General features: G+C 42.4%; 1 protein-coding gene across 6 annotated transcripts in view; it reads right to left on the bottom strand.

Annotated features, from left to right (window-relative positions):
* The window catches only part of UBP27 (ubiquitin-specific protease 27), an 81797-nt gene that overhangs the window by 7290 nt on the left and 52408 nt on the right, over window positions 1-22099 (bottom strand). For all 6 annotated transcript variants that reach the window (XM_088942653.1, XM_088942648.1, XM_088942649.1 and 3 more), the window contains exon 8: window positions 20127-20264. In XM_088942653.1, the coding sequence (XP_088798779.1) occupies window positions 20127-20264 (138 nt within the window). The remainder of the gene's footprint in view (window positions 1-20126; window positions 20265-22099) is intronic.

Genomic DNA, 22099 nt, shown 5'->3' with positions numbered 1-22099 from the left:
TAGGAAGGAGTGATTAATCCTGGGTTGAACTCCACTTTCATTGCTCTGATCCCAAAGAAGAAGGATGGCTTACACCCAAAAGATTTCAAACCTATCAGCTTGGTTAATAGTTTGTATAAGATAACTGCAAAGGTGTTGTCTCTAAGACTAAAGCTAGTACTGCCTACCATTATTGCACCAAACCAAGGAGCCTTTGTGAAGGGGAGACAAATAACCGATTAGATTCTCATTGCAAATGAAAGTGTGGAGAATTTTAAGAAGGGTAGGAAGAAGGGAGTGGTTTGTAAGTTGGACTTAGAAAAGGCCTATGACTTGGTTGGGCTTTTCTAAAGGAAGTGATGGTAAATTTTGGGTTCGGGGGAAAACGGTGCAAGTGGGTCATGGGATGTCCTAGGAATTACCACCACTCTATGTTAGTAAATGGGATAGTGGTGGACTTCTTTCCATCTTTAAGGGGAATAAGATAAGAAGACCCTCTCTCCCCCCTTCCTGTTTACCCTGGTGGTAGATGTGCTAGAAAGATTGATACAGAAAGCAGACTCGAGGGAATTGATAAGAGGATGGAGATTGGAAAGGGAAGGGGTTCCACTTATCCATCTACAATTTGCAGATGATACAATCCTTTTTTGTGAGGGAGGGGACTCAAGATGGATTAGAAATTTGAAATTGGTGATACAACTCTTTGAAAGGATGTCCAACCTTAAGGTGAATTTTGAGAAGAGTTGCATAGTGGGTGTGAACTTGGAGGAAAGGGAGGTTAGGGAGTGTGCAGATTTGCTCGGTTGCTCTGTCTCGAGGTGGCCCCTTAATTACCTAGGCTTACCCCTAGGAGATAGTCCTAAGAAAAGCAGCTTTTGGAATCCAGTGGTGGAAAGATTTGAGAAAAGATTTGCCTCTTGGAAAAAGAATTATTTATCTCTTGGGGGTAGGATCACCCTTATTAGGGCTACCCAAGCCAATTTGCCAGTTTACTTCTGTCTGTGTTCAAGGTTTCAGTAGAGGCGTCCAATAGGTTGGAAAAGTTGATGAGAGACTTTCTCTAGGAACCAGGAGAGGAGAGAAGGGATGAAAGACTGAGTTGGGAGGTGGTAACTAGAAGCAAGAAGTCAGGAGGTCTTGGGATAGGGATTATTAGGTTAAGGAATATGGCTTTGCTGGGAAAGTGGTATGGAGGTTCCCTTTAGGCTGTGTTTGGTTTGAAGGAAAAAGTAGGGAAAGGAAAATAAAGGTAGGGAAACTTTTACAAAGCTTGCATGGATTTCTCTACCTTTTCCTTCATTTCCCTACCTTTTCCTTCAAACCAAACATAGCCTTAGAGAAGGAGAAGCTATGGGCAAGGATAGTGGCTAGCATTCATGGGCTCGAAGACAATGGCTAGGATCCTGGAATTCTGACAAGGACCACAAGCACTTCACCATGGAAAGTCACTCATGACCTGCTTCTACTTTTCTCCCCTCTAATCAGGTATGGTCTAAATTCAGGCAATCTTGTAAAGTTTTGGGAACAAACTTAGGTGGGGGATATCCCTCTAAAGGACCAATTCCCCTCTTTCTATGCCCTATCTGATCTAAAAAATGAGCCCATTTCCTCCTTCATTGTCCCCTCTACCTCTAGTTATGGGTTTGAGTGGAATTTAGGCCTGAGAAGGGCTCCAAGGGATACAGATTTGGATTGTACCATAACCTTATTGGGTATCCTTGAAAATGTTTTCTTGGACCTTCTAGGGAGGATGCTAGAATATGGATTCCTTCCTCTTTGGGCTATTTTTCTTGTGCCTCCTTTCTCCAAAGCTTAACTCAGCCTTTCGGTTCCATTGGCTCTTCCTCCCCTGTGAAAGAGGTCTGGTGTAAGCCTATTTCCCCAAGGGTTGGGAGTTTTTGTTGAGAAGCCTTACTGGAAAGATTCAACACTATTGGTTTGCTTCAAAGAAAAAGACCCAAAGCTGATGGGGAGATTGGTTATCACCTTTTAGTTGCTTGCTTTTTTGCCAAAACAATATGGGAATGGGTTTACTCTCTTTTTGGGAGGAGATGGAACCCCCTTGTCTGTGCAACCTCTGTTTTCTTCATCCTTCTTTAGGTGGCATTTGAGAATAGAAAGGGTCATGTGGAGATGCATAAGGGCTGTTGTGTGTTGGACATTGTGGGAAGAAAGGAATTCAAGGATCTTCTCAGATAAGGAGAGGACCATTGGAACTATAATAGAGGTGATTCACTTAAGGGCAGCACAGTGGTTAAAGACTTCAGATCTTTTTACTGACTTTACTCTGGATGACTTGATGAGAAACTGGAAGGAGATTGCTAATGCTGCTCAGATTAGAACAGGGACTAGTACTTCTTGGACCCCTCCCCCTAATGGTTTTGTAAAATTGAACTTTGATGGCAGCAGTAGAGGGAACCCAGGACAATCTGGTATTGGGGGAGTCTTCAGGGATGAGAAAGGGGTTATTTCAGCTATGTTTCCAGGCCCTATAGGGGTAGGTGACTTCCTCAGGGCTCAGAGTTTTTCGGTTCTGGAGGGAATAAGAAAGGCAAAGGAGTTGAATATAAGGAAACTTGTAGTTGACGGTGACTCGCAGGTGATAGTAGGATGGCTACAAGAGGATAAGGCGAGGTTGTGGAACTTCAGCAATGAAAAGAAAAACTACACGTGGCTAACAAAGGAGATGGAAGTGAAGTACAGCTTAGTGAAGGGGTGGCTCAGGATTCTTTATTTTGGGCAAAGTTGTAATTTCATTTTTTGCTTTTATGGGGGCTCTTGCCCAACCCAGGGAGTTAAGAAAGTTTATCTCCCCTTGTAGTTAATTCTGTTTATTATTAATGGAAAGTTACTGTTATTGATAAAAAAAAATGTATCCTTTGAGTTACTGAGGTTTTTATTTCTGTTTTTATTCACCTTGTCCAGAATCTAATTTCCAATGTCAAATGTGTCAGCTAAGCAAACAATGTAAACAATCTTTTCCTTCAAGAAATAAAAGATCAGATTTCCCTTTTTACATTGTGTATTCTGATATTTGGGGACCTACCACTATAACATATGAGGGTGGTTGCAAATATTTTATAAGCTTGATTGATGATTATACTTGCTACACTTGGATATTTCCCATGCACACTAGAGATGAAGTTCATAAAGTTGTAAAGGACTTCAGCAAATGGAGTTCACTCAGTTCCATGTAGAGGTGCAAATATTTTAGTCGGATAATGCCAAGGAATACTTCCATGGTGACTTCAATGATTTCTTTGCATCCCATGGATCTATCCACCGTAGTTCATGTGCTAAAACACCACAACAAAATAATGTTGCAGAAAGGAAAAATGGACATCTTCTTGAAGTAGCTTGTGGGATGATGTTGTAGATGAATGTATAACCAAAGTGGTTTTGGATGGATGTTGTTCTTACTGTTACGTATGTGATCAACCAATATGCCCTCTAGATCATTAGATTATAAAGCCCCCCAACTCTTGTTTCCTTAATCTCCATTATTTTTTATCAATAACAATCAGCTTTATTAAAATAGATAGAAGCAATTACAAGATAGAGGGGAGGTAAAATGACTTAACTCTCCATCAACAAATTACAAAAAAGAGATAAATTAGAAATTAGCCCAAAATAAAGACACCCTATTCACCCCTTGCTTAGCTAACCCATCGGCAAATGAGTTGGCATTTCTTTTCACTCAGCTGTACTTCACGTCAACGTCCCTAGCAAACCATTTGAACACTTTCCTTTCATTGCTATAGCTCCATATGGGTTGTCTTCCTTTAGCCATCTAACCACCACCTCCGAATCACCTTCAAGGACCAATCTTCTGATGTTCAATTGTCTTGCTCTTTGGATTCTGTTGGGACTCAAACGCTCCCCCCGAACCCAACTATGGGAGTGGAGCAGACCACCACCCATCAGCAGTTCACAAGGAGACAGAAAGGACACGCGACAGAGCCCTAGAGTTAGTTACACTCAGAGTTGGTTACTTTGTAGCCAGAGGATATTCCCTCCATGATATCTTCCAGAGTTAGTTACCCTGCAATCAGAGGATATTCCCTCTACGATTACACCTGTAGGCCAGCTATATAAGGCCATAATCATATAATAGAAGGTGTGAATGAATATCCCTTCGTTTTCTCTCTCTGAGTCCATCCTCTTCCTACCTTCCCTTCTCTTCTTTCCCTTCATCTTCTGTTTCAGGAGGTTAAGCCACCCTCAAAAGGGCTTCCTAGGTGAGCGGTAACTCATCAAGTTGGTATCAGAGCCAGGCTATCTAGATCACAGGCCAACTATGCCGCAGACACATTCCTCTACCATGGATGATAGAGTCGACCAGCTTCAGATTGGGTTCCACCAGGTGCTGAACTAACTCAGGGAACTCAAAGTGGTCGTCTCCAACATCGCCTCTCAGCAACAATCCGGCGAGACTAGTCACCCAGCAGAGGCGGAAGCCTCTGCTTCCAGCAGCCAAAGAACTAGGTGTTACCCCACCAGAAAAGTCACTAAGATCAACTTTCCCAACTATTCCGGTGGAGATCCCATTGCTTGGATCTTCAGAGCAGAAAGATTTTTCGAGTACCATGAAACCCCTGCACACCAGTGCGTCCCCATCGCTGCCATTCACCTAGAAGGAGACGTGATTCTATGGCTCTAGTGGTATCGTCAAAACCATCCCCAGGTATCTTGGGCGGAGTTCACTGAAGCTCTGTGCATCCGTTTTGGGCCGACGGCATTCGTGGATTATAACGAACTTCTCACTCGGTTAAAGCAGATTGGGACGGTAGCAGACTACCGGCTCGAGTTCGAGAGAATGGCGACCAGGGTACATGGATGGCCGGAGAAGGCCTTAGTGGGGTGTTTTGTGGGAGGCTTCAGAGAGGATATCCGCCTGGAGGTGAGGGCTCTCCGTCCGGCGACAGTCATGGCTGCGGTGGGTTTGGCTCGCCTGCAAGAAGAGAAAATTGACAACCTGCGCAGAGCCAGCAAGCTGTCCTACCCAAATGTGAGGGTTACCCAACAGGCCAATCAGCAACCCATGGAACAAGTTGGGAATTCTCAGAAGCCCATTTTTTCCAAGCCCACTATGCCCTTCAAACGCCTCTCATGGGCTGAGATGCAAGCCCGATGCGAGAAGGGCCTCTGTTACAACTGTGATGACAAGTTTGGGCCAAGCCATAGGTGTCGAGTCCAGCGAGTGTTTCTGCTTCAGACAGAGGAAGAGCCGGAAGGGACAGAACCAGAGCACATAGAAGACTGTGAACTGATATCAGACGAACCAGAACCTATCGGAGCCGAGATGTCCTTACATGCTCTCATGGGCCTCAACCCTCTTCAGTCCATGCGAGTAGAAGGAAGATTGGTTGGCCGGTCTGTGATGATCTTGATTGACAGTGGCTCTACCCTGAATTTCATCACTTGCCGTTTGGCAAAGCAACTAGGTATGACTATACAACCCACTCCTCTTTTTTCGATCCATGTGGCTAATGGGAGTCAAATGTTATGTGATGGTGTATGTAAGAAGGAAAAGATCCGCATACAAGGCCATAATTTCATGGTGGATCTCCACCAATTGGAATTCTCGGGGGCTGATATTATTTTGGGAATTCATTGGTTACGTGGCCTAGGTCCTGCACTTTGTGATTGGGCCAAAATGACAATGGATTTTTACCAGGATGGTCAGACTTGTCATTTACAAGGGGTGCGGCCCCCTAGTCCCCAAGGTGATACTTTAGCTTCCATGATACGGGCTTCCAAGGATGCTGGACAGCCCTTATTTATGCACTTAGGCATTCGGCCCACAGTCCCAATTTGAAACAATCAAGGCTGTAACCAACCCTCGGAAGCCCAACATGAGGCCTTACGATCGATACTCGATCGGTTTGGTGACATATTCAAGGAACCAAACCAATTACCTCCACCCCGGGCCCATGACCATCAGATACCCCTCTTACTAGATTCCAAACTGACCAATGTGAGGCCATATAGATACCCTTATTTCCAGAAGCTGGAAATTGAGAAGGCAGTAAGAGAGCTATTGGACAAAGGGCACATACAGACCAGCACCAGCCCTTTCTCTTCCCCTATACTCCTAGTTAAGAAGGATGGTAGTTGGCGTTTTTGCGTAAATTACCGGGCCCTGAATCAGATTACAGTGAAGGACAAGTTTCCGATACCCCTCATTGATGAATTGTTGGACGAGTTAGGAGAAGCACAAGTGTTCTCCAAACTAGATCTGCAGTCCGGGTATCATTAGATCCGGGTTCACCAGGCTAACATCCATAAGACAACCTTTAGAACCCACGATGGCCATTATGAGTTTCTGGTTATGCCGTTTGGACTCACCAACGCCCCCTCCACCTTTCAGGCCCTCATGAATGACATCTTCAGGCCATTCCTAAGGCGATTTATTTTGGTGTTTTTCGATGACATTTTGGTTTACAGCAGGGATTGGGTCACCCATATGGAACATCTGAAACTTACCCTCACAACTCTAAGGGAGCACCAGTTACATGCCAAAATGACAAAGTGTTCCTTTGGACAAAAAAAGATTCAGTACTTAGGGGATGTGGTTGCAACAAGACAGGTCATGCAGACCCAAAAAAGATAGATGCCATCCAAAAGTGGCCCAAGCCCACTACTGTAAAGGCTCTCAGGGGTTTTCTTGGGCTTACCGGTTATTACAAGCGCTTTGTTCAAGGGTATGGGTTTATGGCCACCCCTCTAACGCGTCTGTTAAAGAAGGATTCTTTCAGTTGGGTTGATGATGCCCAACAGGCCTTTGAAGACTTGAAGATAGCAGTTTCTAGTCCTCCAGTCCTCACTCTTCCGGACTTCTCTCAGCCCTTTGAAATAGAGTGTGATGCATCGAGTGTAGGGGTAGGGGCCATCCTGATGCAGAAAGGGCAGCCCATTGCTTATTTCAGCAAGGCTCTCTCAGCAGCTCACCAAAACCAGTCCACTTATGTCAAGGAAATGATGGTTGTGGTAATGGCAGTACAAAAATGGCGTACATGCCTATTGGGACGCCAATTTATTATAAGGACATACCAACAAGGTTTGAAGTACATAGCAGAAGAAAGGGTGCACACCCCAGAGCAGCAAAAATGGCTTGGCAAACTGATGGGATTTGACTACCACACAGAGTATAAGCCTGGGCCCGCAAACAGAGTAGTTGATGCCTCATCACGGGTAGAAGAGCTAAGCCCAACTGACCTGCTCTCAACCCAGTTTTCCCTTGTTTGAAGCTATACAGCAAGAAGCCAGGTCTGATCCACAGCTACAGGATATTAAGGATAAGTGGAGACGTGACCCTTCCCAGGTTGCGGGTTACCAAATTGTAGGACCTGATCTTTTCTTTAGGGGCAGGTTTGTGGTTGCTCCAAATTCCATCCACAAAATTGAACTGCTACAGGACATTAAGGATAAGTGGAGACGTGACCCTTCCCAGGTTGCGGGTTACCAAATTGTAGGACCTGATATTTTCTTTAGGGGCAGGTTTGTGGTTGCTCCAAATTCCATCCACAAAATTGAATTGCTAAGGTTGTTTCATGATTCCGCGTTGGGGGGACATTCAGGGATGCTACAGACCCTAAAGAGGCTCAGTAGCCACTACCATTAGGTAGGAATGCGCAAGGATGTGTTGCACTATGTATCCGAATGCCAAACCTGCCAATAGCAGAAATACTCCTCACAGTCTCCCGCGGGCCTTCTACAACCCCTCAAGATTCCAGAGCAAGTGTGGGAAGACCTCTCCATGGACTTCATCACAAAACTTCCCCATTTTGCAGGGAAGGAAGTTATCATGGTAGTGGTTGACCGTCTCACCAAGTACATCCATTTCTCTGCATTGCCTCACCCTTACACCGCAGCAATGGTGACTGACATCTTCATACGGGACGTCGCAAAACTGCATGAAACACCAAGATCCATAGTCTCGGATCGTGACCTTGCCTTCCTGAGTTCATTCTAGAAGGAATACTTCCGATTGCAAGGAACCCAACTGCACCCATCCACAAGTTATCACCTGCAGATTGATGGATAGACTGAAGTTCTTAATCGATGCTTAGAAGCCTACCTTAGATGCTTCATAGGGGAGAAGCCTAGACACTGGGCCCACTGGCTCCCGTGGGCAGAATACTAGTACAACTCGACTTATCAGTCGGCTGCAGGAATGACACCCTTCAAGGCTCTATATGGCAGAGAACCCCCTCCCATATTACCTTATGAATATGGGTCGTCCAAGGTGGCAGAAGTAGAGACCCACCTACTGGCAAGAGATGAGATCCTTAAACTGCTTAAGACCAATTTGACAAAAGCCCAACAACGAATGAAGGTCCGCTATGACTCTCACTACTGCCCATTAGAGTTTCAGGTGGGTGATTTTGTCTACCTTAAGCTCCAACCTTACAGCCAGGTCTCAATGGTAAGACGGGCTTGGCACAAACTAGCTCCCAGATATTATGGGCCCTATAAGGTGCTAGAGAGAGTGGGCCTTGTTGCTTACAGATTGGACCTCCCTGCTACCTCAAAGCTTCATCCGGTGTTTCACATCTCACTTCTGAAGAAAGTTGTGGGAAATCATACTCCTATCTCATCCAACTTACCCCAATTCATTGAGGAAGGGACATTTACACGAAGCCTATCAAAATTGTGGATTTTCGTTGGGTTCGACGAGGTGGGCAGGTTGTGCCAGAAGCCAAGATAGAATGGGTCAGGCTGCCTCCAGAAGACGCCACTTGGGAACCTTATCTAAGGCTGAACAAGAGGTTTCCAAACCTAAACCTTGAGGGCAAGGTCAATGCTAAGGAGGTAGGAATTGTTGGGACCCAAACACTCCCCCCGAACCCAACTATGGGAGTGGAGCAAACCACCACCCATCAGCAGTTCAAGAGGAGACAGAAAGGACACGCGATAGAGCCCCAAAGTTAGTTACAATCAGAGTTGGTTACTCTGTAGCCAGAGGATATTCCCTCCATGATATCTTCCAGAGTTAGTTACCCTGCAATCAGAGGATATTCCCTCTATGATTACACCTGTAGGCTAGCTATATAAGGCCATAATCATATAATAAATGGTGTGAATGAATATCCCTTCGTTTTCTCTCTCTAAGTCCATCCTCTTCCTACCTTTCCTTCTCTTATTTCCCTTCATCTTCTGTTTCAGGAGGTTAAGCCACCCTCGAAGGGGCTTCCGAGATGAGCGGTAACTCATCAGATTCCTTCCAAAACTGCAAAGATCTCAGCCCTAAGGGAGTTCCCTTCCTCATTCCTAAAGACACCCCCAATCCTAGATGGCCCTGCATTTCCAAAACTACTCTCATCAAAGTTCAGTTTTATGAATCCAGAGGGTGGGGAAGTCCAAATGGGGCTAGAAATCCTCTTAACTTGAGCATAGTTTGCTACCTCTTTCCAATTTCTAAGTTAGTCAATCATGGAAAAGTTTGTAAAAAGGTCCAATGAATTCATCTGGTGAACCACCCTTAGTTGTACCAAATCTGTTAGGCTCTCAGCTATTCTTTCTTTGTTTGTGTTAGAATTCAGGTCTGCCTTAGAGTTCGGCCTGACTGAGTTCAGTTATGTAGAAGAAGAAAGAGTGATAGAGAAAGAGAGAAAGAGAGAAAGAGAGAAAGAGAGAAGAGAGAATTCTGGTTCGAACTGAAAGAGTCAACATGACATCTCCCATTCGGCCAGTAAGAATTTATATTAATATTAAAACATAACTGAAAAGACCTATGTGCCCTTACTTAAGTTAAGAGCACATATTTCAACACAACATTACAGATCAGCAACATCAATCAAGGTATAAAGACAGAAATACCCCTACGCTATCACCTCCCCTCAAGCTGGTGAATATATATCATATACTCCCAACTTGTTACATATGTAGTCTACTCTTCCCCGACTCAAGCCTTTTGTAAATAAGTCAGCCCACTGATTTCCTGTATTAACATGTGTAGTGTCTAGCTCTCCATTCAGCACATTCTCCCTCACAAAGTGACAGTCAACCTCAGTATGCTTGGTTCTTTCATGAAACACTGGATTCGAGGAGATATGAACTGCAGCCTGATTATCACAATAGAGCTTCATTGGAGTGTTTATGTTGTACCCTACTTCCTGTAGAAGGTTCTTAGCCACACTAATTCACAAGCGGTATGCGCCATAGCCCTATATTCTGCCTCTGCACTGCTTCTTGCCACAACCGTATGCTTCTTACTTTTCCATGTCACTAGGTTACCTCCCAGAAACGTGCAATAGCCTGTAGTAGACCGCCTATCAGACATAGAACTGGCCCAATCAACATCAGAATACCCTTCTATTTCAAGTTTTCCCCCACTCTTGTATATCAGACCGCGACCCGGGGCCCCTTTTAGATACTTCACAATTCTCAGAACCGCATTCCAGTGAGGAGTCAGAGATTTTTGTTTGAACTGGCTTACCACACTAACTGCAAATGAGATGTCTGGTCTGGTAATGGTTAGGTAGTTCAGTTTGCCCACAAGTCGTCGGTATCTGCCAGGGTCTTCAAACACTTCACCCATATCACTGCTTAGCTTGGTATTTGTGTCCATGGGTGTTTCAGCTGGTTTGGCACCCAACAAGCCTGTTTCTTCCAGCAAATCAAGCACATACTTCCTCTGGCACAGGTTAATCCCATACTTGGATCTCGCTACCTCTATCCCCAAGAAGTATTTTAGTTTACCCAGATCCTTTGTCTGAAAGTGATCCTGCAGATAAGTCTTCAGCCTATCAATACCAATGTTATCATTCCCAGTAATAACAATATCATCTACATAAACCACCAACAGTATTTTTCCTCCCAGAGAGTCATGACTAAATACAGAATGGTCAACCTTGCACTGTTTCATGCCAAACTTCTTTACCACCTCACTAAACCTACCAAACCATGCTCGAGGAGATTGTTTAAGCCCATATATAGCCTTCCTTAGTCTGCACACCTTACCATCCTCCCCCTGAGCAACAAACCTGGAGGTTGCTCCATGTAGACCTCCTCGAATAAGTCACCATGCAAAAAGACATTCTTGATATCAAGCTGATATAGTGGCCACTCATACATGGCTGCAAGAGAGATCACAACACGAACTGACCCTATCGTAGCAACTGGTGAGAAGGTCTCTGTGTAGTCAATGCCATAGGTTTGGGAGTACCCTTTTGCAACTAATCGCGCTTTCAGGCGTTCAACACTACCATCAGGCAGGTACTTAACCGTATAAACCCACTTACAACCAACAGTTTGCTTCCCAGGAGAAAGAGCAGCGAAGTCCCAAGTATGATTATGGTGAAGGGCTGAGAGTTCTTCCATGGCACGGCACCATCCTGGAGAGGCAAGGGCTTCCTGGACATCTTTAGGAGCAATAACTGATGATAACAAGGTAACAAACTGGCGATGGGAAGCGGAAAGGTGAGTAAGAAAAACATAATTAGAAATGGGATGAAGGGTGCAAGTACATTTACCTTTCCGCAAAGCAATGGGTAGATCAATCTCAGATGCCAAGTGGGGTTCTGGTGCCGGATCCGTCGATGGAGATGTGGTCGTAGTAGTAGCCGGTGCACGTGGGCGATGTGTATACACATGACGGATAGGTGGGTGTTCAATAGGTGGTGGCACCGGAGGCAAGGATTTGGTCACAACTGGAACAAACTGAGGATCGACAACGGGAAGTGGAAGGGGAGGAGGTGATGAGAAGGAAGAAGCATCACCAGACCCCAAAAAGAACGGAGTAGACTCAAAGAAACTGACATCAGCACACACAAAGGACCGTCGAGAACTAGGATGGTAACACCTATACCCTTTCTGGGTCCGAGAATAGCCAAGGAAGATGCACTTGAGAGAACGGGCATCAAACTTGTCGTTCCCAGGACCCAAATGATGGACAAAATAGACACACCCAAAAACTCTCGGCGTAAGAGGGAACGGAGACAAAGAGGGAAACAAGACTTGAAACGGAGACTGACCATCAAGGATGAATGTGGGCATCCGATTAATCAGAAAACAAGAGGTAAGCATTGCATCACTCCAAAAAGGTTTGGGAACATGCATGTGATGGATTAGGGATCTTGCTGTTTCAAGGAGATGGTGATTCTTTCTCTCAGCCACCCCGTTTTGTTGTGGGGTGTAGGTACGCGAGGTCTGATGTATAATGCCGTGTTGGTCCAGGTATTCCTGAAATGATGAGGATAAATATTTGCGACCATTATCAGAACGAAAAACTTTGATATGGGTACCAAATTGGTTGCGAATTTCAGCATAAAATTTTTGGAAAATGGTAAACAATTCACTTCTTTCTTTCATTAAATAGAGCCACGTCATCCTTGAAAAATCATCCACAAAAATGACAAAATATCTGTATTCATTATATGACATTACTTTATAACGACCCCAAACATCTGAATGAACTAAAGAAAAAGGACTCGACACACGGTTATCAACCCTAGAACTAAAGGGAACACGATGGTGTTTCCCAAACTGACACGACTCACAATCCAAAACAGAAAGCTGATTCAAGGATGGAACCAAGGACTTCAAGACTTTGAGCGACGAATGACCAAACCGGTAGTGCCACTGGAGAGGAGAAAGAGATGACTGGAGAGCTGTTGAAGTTCTACCACCACCACCGTCAAGATAATACAGTCCACCTGCTTCATGCCCTCCACCAATCTTCATCCCCGTCTTGAGATCCTGAAAGACACACATAGAAGGATAAAAGGTAATGGAGTAGTTAAGTGATTTGGTTAGCTTACTAACAGACATAAGGTTAAAAGGCAATTTAGGAACATACAGAACTGATGAGAGGGATACAGGATCTAGGTCAACATTACCAACACCACAAATTGAGGATGTGGAACCATTAGCAGGGGTGACAGATTGTGATGTTGAGCAATGAGATAAGGAGGAAAACACACCTGGAGTTCCTGTCATGTGATCGGAGGCTCCAGAGTCAATGATCCAGGGATTGGGTGTAGATGCCAGACAAGCCATACCTGAGTGAGCAAAAGTTGTCGTGTTCTGCTGTGATTGAATAAACCTCTCATATTCATCACGGGGAACACTCACCATCTCCTTCATGAGACCATCTGTGGATGTAGGAGGCAATTGGTCAGATGAATGATTCTCCTGTTTAAAGCTGGAACTTGAGTCATCGGTCGCGGCATGATTGGCCCAGGATGAGGGGGACCATCTAAATCATAACAATAGTTGATGGTATGTCCATCCATACCATAATGAGTGCACTTCCTCGGGCCTGAGCTACGTCTTCTACCATGGGCTCCCCCTGAATCTCTGCTCCCAGTATGACCACCACCATGATTATAAGTAGACCCACCATTGCCACTTCGGCCATATGCAGAACCACTACCAACACCACGGCCAGACTGAGCTCCCCGAGCTCCACCTCTACCACAATGGCCTCTCGATGCAGCAAAGGCCGATCTATCTGAGATATTAGAGTTCTCAGTAGATCCGATAGAAATCCTCCGAAGTTGAGCAAATACCTCTTCTAGGGACGGGAGAGCTGATCCCCCTAATATCTGAGCCCGTACTGGTTCATATTCAGACTTTAGTCCCACCAAAAATCTAGTCACATCAAGTTGCTCTCTCTGTTGTTGCTGAATCTTGACATCAGAAGTGAGAGGATGATTTCAACTCATTACGTATGTTCCTCATGTTGGCATAGTACTCCTCAAGACTCTGATTGCCCTGTTGCAGATTAAAGTACTCTTGATAAAGCTGATAAACTTTGGTTGTATTGTCCTGTCCCGAATACAATTTTTTCGCATGGTCCCACACGTCTTTGGCAGTATCAAGGAACATGAAGTTCACACTAATCCTGGGTTCCATACTGTTCCACAACCATGTGATGATCTGAGCGTCCTCTTGTTCCCAATCTTCATACTCGTGAGAGTCAGAGGAGGGTTTCTCCTCTCTGATATGTTTTACCTTCTTCTTTGCCTTTAGAAAGACTTCAACGGATTTACCCCAAGGCACATAATTCTCTCCATTTAACTTAATGGAGGTCATCTGAACATTCAGGTAGTCTGTAGGCACCATCACACTAGGTTTATAATCATTACTGTCTCCCATTATGTTATCACCAATTCTGCACACTTGCTGAATTCTATTATCACTGAGATCTACACACTACACACCACTAGGTCACACCTGTCACACTGATTGCAGCACTAATTGTTGCGAGAATGTGTGCTCTTTACGCCACAAACCCTGCTCCTACAACTACCTGAAATCTCACCACTATATGATCATCTCTTCCTTCAACATGCACAAAGAAACCAGCATAAACCCTAGCACTTACTGGACGAAACACTAGCAAATGATCTGAAACACACCTATTTAATCCATAACTGATATCAAGAACTGAAATCTCTTACCTTATCGCTGAAGTAACACCCATGCGAGCAGGAGAGCAGTCCACACACAACAGCCACGCACAGTTCGGCCCTCTATTCCTCCTCGACTAGGAGAGGGCGATCTCAGAAATCACAGCAACCAATCACTCCTTTTCAGCCCTTTCCCTTATCTCCAATCGAACATAGAAAAAAAAAAAGAGGAAAACCCTAGATAGGGTGCGCAGAGAATGAACCCTAGGCAAGCATAAATCTAGGCAGATTTAACCTACTCTGATACCATGTTAGAATTCAAGTTTGCCTTAGAGTTCGGCCTGACTGAGTTCAGTTATGTAGAAGAAGAAAGAGTGATAGAGAAAGAGAGAAAGAGAGAAGAGAGAATTCTTGTTCGAACTGAAAGAGTCAACATGACATCTCCCATTCGGCCAGTAAGAATTTATATTAATATTAAAACATAACTAAAAAGACCTATGTGCCCTTACTTAAGTTAAGAGCACATATTTCAACACAACATTACAGATCAGCAACATCAATCAAGGTATAAAGACAGAAATACCCCTACGCTAACAGTTTGAAAATATACGAGAGTTCCTTTCTTCCCATAAGGACCAAAAAACTGTTGCCCTGATGCATCTCCACATAATCCTTCCGCTTTTCTTAGGCCAACTGAAAAAGGACGAAGAGAATAGACTTTGCACATTCAAAGGGAGGTTCCAATTACACCCAAAAAGGGAGAAAGCCCACTCCCAAAAAGATTTAGCAAATAGGCAAGTAACCATAAGGTGGTAGCCAGTTTCCCCATCAACCTTGCAGAGATAACACCGATTTGGGGATAAACAAGAATTAGGTTTCTTTCTTTGAAGTAGGTCACTTGTGTTGATTCTTTCCAAGAAAGTTTCCCAGCAAAACCTACCAACCTGAGCAGGAATGGGCTTACTCCAAGCCTCTTTAACAGGGAAGGACAACCCAAGAGGAGTAGGAGGATCAGTTAAGGTTTCAAAAGAAGAGGCACAAGAGAAGGCACCCGAGGAGGAGGGGGTTCAAATTCTAATATCTTCCTTAGTGGGGTCCAGGAAAACATTATCAAGGATGTTTAACAAAGTCAAAATGCAGTCCAAATCCATATCCCTAATGGCCCTTCTCAGGCCTAGGTTCCACCCAAAGCCAAAAGTTGAGTCTAAAGGAACTAAGAAGGAAGAAATAGGTTTATTCTTTAGGTCTGACAGAGCAAACAAAGAGGGGAACTGTTCCATCAAAGGGGAATCCCCAACCCAAGTTTGTTCCCAAAATTTTATTAGGTTACCTGAGTTCAAGCCATACCTAATCCAAGGAGAGAATGCTAGAAGTATACAATGGATGGCTTTCCACAGAGATGCAGTTGTAGCTCTTGCCAGAATTTCAGGATCCCAGCCATTGTCCTCTAGCCCATGAATGCTAGCCACTATCTTCATCCACAATTTGTCCCTTTCCAAAGGAAATCTCCACAACCACTTCCCTAGCAAGGCCATGTTTCTTTTCCTAATATTCCCTATTCCAAGACCTCCTAGGCTTTTACTTCTAGTTACCACTTCCCAACCCACCCTATGATTCTTCTCTCCTCTGCTAGCTCCCACAAGAAATCCCTCATTAATTTCTCCAACACGTTTGAGACTTAGGTTGGAATCTTAAACATCAATAGGAAGTAAATAGGTAAGTTAGCTAAGGTAGACCTAATCAAAGTGATCCTCCCCCCCAAGGATAAATAATTCTTCCTCCAAGAAGCAAGTCTTCTCTCAAATTTTTCCACCACCGAGTTCCAAAAACTTTCTTTCTTGGGATTATCTCCTAGGGGGAGGCCTAAGTAATTTAATGGCCAATCTGAAATTGCACACCCTAACACACTTGCATAAACTCTTATTTCCCTCTCCTCCATGTTTACCCCCGCAATACAACTCTTTGTCAAAGTTCACCTTGAGATTAGACATTTGCTCGAAGAGTTGTATTGCCAATTTTAAGTTCCTAATCCAATTTATGTCCCCACCTTCACAAAACAGAATTATATCAACTATAAATTTCAAGTGTGTAAGTGGAACTTCCTCCCTTCCTACTCTCCGTCCTCTTAGTAAATTCCTTGAATCAGCTCTATGAACCAATCTCCCAAGAATAGTCTTTCTATCCACTCCCTGTTCTCTTCTCCCAAATTCGGCCACTCCAATCCCTCCAACCAAACCCTCTCGTTTAAAGGCCTTCTAAATATAGATTTGAAATGATTTACAAAGGCCTCTACTATCTCCGCCGGGTTGGATTTGACTGTTCCATCAATTTCCAATTTCGAGATGAAATTCTTTTTTCTCCTACCATTTGCCACAGAATAGAAGAATCTAGTCTTTCTATCTCCCTCCTTCAACCATTTACAACTAGATTTTTGTTTCTAGCTTATTTCCTCTTTATGTAAAAGATCCTCCAGTTGCTTCCTCAAACTCCATCTATTCTCTCTGTCTGCCTCTCTGAAAGGTCCCCTTTCTTCCTTCGAATCCAAATCCTCAATCTGCTCCATCAAAATTTGCTTTCTTTTCTCCAATCTTCCAAACTCCAAAAGGTTCCACTCTTTAATATGCTTTTAGGTATTGAAGCTTCTTGTGAAATCTCATACCCACCCAATTAATTGAAGGACTAAATTGCCCCCACCACTCCCTAATTTTCCCAATTGTTCTCCCCATCAAAATTTTCTTTCTTTCCTTAATCTTCATTGTTCTCTATCCGTATGCAAGTATTTAGGAGTTGGTCATTTGTTCAAGATTTGTCTCCTTGTGGTAAGCTAGACCCTACGCCCATTTCACGCATCTTCCTTGGGTATCCCTCTACTCAGAAAGGTTACCATTGCTTTGATTCGGTCACCCACAAGTACCTCGTTTCTATGGATGGCTCTTTCTGAGTTCGAACCTTTCTACCATGTTTCTCCTCAAGGGGAGAGTGGTGTGGAGAAACAGGTTCATCAAGCCCACCATCCTTCCATTCTGGATCTTGTACCTTTTCGTGTCTTCCTACGTAAGCATCGCAAAGATCAGCAATGTTTTAAGGATGTGGAGCTCCTAGATACTGCACAATTGATACCGCCAGACTCCCAAGAGGAAAGTCCATCTCAGCCAGATACTTACATTCCAGTTGATTCATCTGTTACTATTTCTATTGTTGATTATGTGAATGACCTCGACATTCCTATTGCTCATAGGAAGGGTGTCAAGTCATGCACCACAAAACTCCCCATTACCATTATATATCTTATGAGCACCTTTCCCCCTCTTATTGTGCCTTTTTGTCTGTTGTTGACAATATCCCTGCACCCAAAAGTGTTGCAGAGGCTTTGACATTTTCTAAATGGATGAAGGAGATCAATGCCCTCCATAAAAATAACACTTGGGAGTTAGTGGGTCTTCTGGAAGGGAAAGATCCAGTAGAATGTAAATGGGTGTTTTTAGTGAAGCACAAGACAGATGGAACAGTAGAAAGGCATAAGGCAATGTTGGTGGCAAAAGGGTACACTCGAGTATATGTTATTGATTAGACAAAATTTTAAGTTAAAATGTGTTGTTAACTGCATAAGCACAAGACAGATGGAACATTTTATTGGTTCAAAGCCTGAACCAATAACTGCATAAGCACAAGACAAAATACTTCAAAGCCTGAACCAATAAGTTAAGTTGATTAGACAAATGGAACAGAATTTTTAGTGAAGCACAAGACAGATGGAACAGTAGAATATACGGGTGGAACCACCTATCTTTGTTATAGTAAAAGAAGAAAAGAAAAGGTGCAAGAAGAAGAAGATGTGGAAGAATAAAATGTGTTGATTAGACAAAATTTTAAGTACTTCGTTACTTATTGGTTCAGGCTTTGAAGTATTTCAAGGTTCAATATAGCAGTTAACAATGTTTGTGTTGATTAAACCCTAACAAATAAGAAAATAATAAAAAGAAATTAGTATATAAGCACACGAAATGAGTATGAAAGTATTTTATAACTCAATATATAAAACTACTTGGCAATTAGGTGAGGTGAGACTCTAAGGGCGCCTTGTTTCCTAGGCGTCACCTTGACAACTATGGTAGCAAAGATGAACTTCATTCAGGTCCTTCTTCCATTGGCTGCTAACTTGGATTGGGAATTACACCAACTTGATATCAAAAATGTATTCTTGAATGGAGATCTGGAAGAGGAAGTGTACATGGTTGAGGGAGTGAGGTCGGTTCAGCAAGTAGGGTTCAAGCAATGTCAATTTGATCACACTTTGTCAAGAGAAGATGGTAGTGTTGATAGTTTATGTGGATGATATCATTGTAATGGGAAATTGAAGTTTTGATATACAGAAGTTGAAAGAGATTTTGGTTACCCAATTTGAAGTGAGGGATCTAAGACCCCTACGGTATTTCCTTGGAAGTGAGGTTGCCCGTTCACAAAAGGGCATCTTCGTTTCTCAAAGGAAATAAATCCTAGACCTCTTATAGGATACTGGCAAGTTAGGTGCCAAGTTAGCTGATACCCCCCATTGATATCAATCACAAGATGGGTGATTGTAATTGTGAACCACTGAAGGATGTGAAATAGTTCCAATAGTTAATAGGGAGATTGTTGTACTTGTCTATAACACACCCTAATATTGCCTATGTTGTAGGAGTTTTGAGTTGGTTCATGCATTCACCCAAAGTGTCGCACATGGAAGCTGCTGAGAAGGTTCTAGATACTTGGAGAAGTAGCCAAGAATTGGGTTGTTGTTTAAGAAGCACGATCACTTGAAGGTGGAGGTGTATACAGATGCTGATTGGGTAAGTGCAGTAGATGATAGGAAGTCCACCAGTGGGTATTGAACCTTTGTGGGTGGAAATATGGTAACATGGAGGAGTAAGAAGTAAAGCGTAGTTGCAAGGTCAAGTGCTGAAGTCGAATACAGGGCCATGGCACATGGAGTTGCTGAATTACTTTGGATAAAGAATCTATTGGGAGTGTTCAGGCTTAGTGTTGACAACCCTATGTCTCTATACAGTGACAATAAGGCAGCCATTAACATTGCAACTAACCTTGTCCTTCATGATAGAACAAAGCAAATAGAAGTAGACAAGCATTTTAGAAGAGAGAAGCTTGAGAAATGTTCTTGCAAATGTTCTTACCAAGCAACTCTATGTCAACACCATATAGAGGCAGCCATTAATATTGCAACTAACCCTATGCCAACACCAAGGATCAACTTGCAAATGTTCTTACCAAGGAACTCCACTGTTTGAGGGGGACTGTTGTTAGCTTTAATTTGCTGCTGTTTAGCTTTTTCAATGCTGATAGATTCTCTTTTTTTATAGTTTAATGCCACAGGGGTATAGTTGTATTTTCCCTTTAATTTTTATTGTTTGTGTTGTGCCACTATAAATAATAACACGAAGGTGCCGCCAAGATGATTCTCTTTTGGCACTCAAACCTCTCTCTCTCTCTCTCTCTCTCTCTCTCTTCATCAGTTTCTGGGTTGAGAACAGTAATTAAAGCTAAACCTGCACTCACATTGGCACACATACAAAGAGTAAGACCAATAGTCCACTAATAACCCAACTGGAACAAAAGTTGATATGACTGGACGATCATAACCACCTGAGCTATTACAAATTTGTAAAATATTTGAGAGGCACAAATTACCCCAGAAAAGGTTCATGGGTTTGCATGCCTGTAAGAATTCTCACGGTCTGGTTGGTAATGGTATTGTATAACTTTACATGTAAGAAAAAGTTTTAAACTCCATACCTTTGGGCAACGAGCAATACTTGATTGTTTGAGAGTGCGTGAAAATATATCTGACCATGATAATGCTTCCTTACCAAAGATATTTCTACAGCCACAAGAATCTTGTTCTACACAGCATCTAAGTTTTTCAATTTTTTCCTGAGAAAAATAGCAGGTAAAGCACATAAGAATAAATCTGTTTCTATCAAAACCTTATAGGAAATCACTAAGAAGTCAGTTTGAAATTTGCCCTCTCTACCACTAAGCTAGGCATTCTTTTAGAAGGTCCAACAAAAGGTGGCAGTTACCACCACCCCCCAATACTCACAAAAGAAGGATGTCATGAAATAGAAAGAGTGATTTGTGATCTGTTCTTTTTCTCTGATGTTCATCATGAGCAGCTATCTTACTAAAGGCATCTTTGACTAGGACAGTCAAATGGGTTGGGCAGACCCAACAGAACCAAACCAAACTAACCCAATTATAGACATGGGTCTACATTCATCATCATTATCTAAGCTTTGTTCCAACTATATGGGACATGAATAATGTTTTCCCATTCCATTTTGTTTAGTGTCTGGGTATGCATTACATGTCCCAATTATAATTGGGTCAATAACAGTTTTCGGTGTTCGGAACTCATTAAAACCCAAAACAACTATATATAAATTGTATATATAATTATGCATGTGTATATTACAATGATACCCCCATTCTAATACCTATTTTCCTGTGATATACTCATAATATTATCGCATTGTGATGTTCAAATGTATCAATTTAACAAATAAGTAGGTGTGTTGCCAAATTACAGTTAAAAGTACAGCTGTATAATTGGATCTTATGTCAGACATAATAGTCCCGATTAATAACTAAGTCTGTTATTACAGAACCTATAGGGTTTGGTTTTGAACTGGTTCTGGACATTTATTTATCAAGGTCAGAATCAGGTCTGCCCTGGCTCAGACCATACCTGACCCATTCACAGAGCACTATCCTTGACTTTAATTTGGAGAAATTTCAGAACTGAGAACAATTTTTTCAATAAGTGTTTGTGGTTGGTGAAATTCCTAGTATTGATTACTTTGCTGGGAGCTCAGGATACCAAGTAGAATTTTCTTTTTTCTTTTTGTTTTTTTTTTTTTCGAGATAAGGCAACTTATCACCCTTCAAGAATTTGAGGCTCATCATGCAGGTGAGTGGAGATTTTGTTGCAAAGGGGACTCATTGTATAAAGATACTCCTCTACTGTACATCTCCACTAGTTTCTTATATTCCATTGTTAATAACAAAATCTTGTTACAAATAACTAGCTAATGGAAGGAGAAAAATGGAGTACCTTTTACCAAACTGAGGAAAACCAGAAAAAGGTTATAACAAATCTTCAATATGCTAGTTATTTAAATGGAAAATTTGTAATACAAAATTTATGAGGGGAATCAATTGCATAGTTGTCAAGGCAATGCCTAGGCAACAAGGTGCCCTTGGAGGCTCACCTTGCCCAATCACCAAGCTGTTTTGTACACTGTATTATAAAATACTTTTATATTCTTGATTTTTGAGATTATAGTTATAATAGACATCATTAAACTAAAATATTCATTTTGTGTGTTTATATACTAATCTCATTTTATTATTTTCTTATTTGTTTTAATCAACACAGTCATAGCTAAATGCTGTATCGAACCCTGAAATCAGCCCCTATATTTTTTGAATTTTCTTTTCTTTCTTCTTTTTCTTCTTATGAACATGTTGATTTCCTATACTTTAATATGAAGGTTGTACTTTTCTTATGAAAATTATGAATAACTTTTAAGAACTTATATTTAAGGCACATTAAATAAATGGGCTTTGTGGATCTTGACTAAAACACCCCTAATTATTAATTTAATCCCTCTTTAACTAAGCAGGCAAAAAATGTAATTTAAAGTATTATTATTTTCCACTTCATTAAATTTCCTCACACTAAGCTATTAAGTCTCATTCTCTCTCCC

This window comes from Nelumbo lutea, chromosome 5 (genome assembly GCF_056320005.1).
Source record: "Nelumbo lutea isolate HS-2025 chromosome 5, American lotus-T2T, whole genome shotgun sequence".
NCBI classification, from domain to species: domain Eukaryota; kingdom Viridiplantae; phylum Streptophyta; class Magnoliopsida; order Proteales; family Nelumbonaceae; genus Nelumbo; species Nelumbo lutea.
Note: the sequence above shows the minus strand (reverse complement) of the source record. Positions and strands in the feature narration are given on the sequence as shown.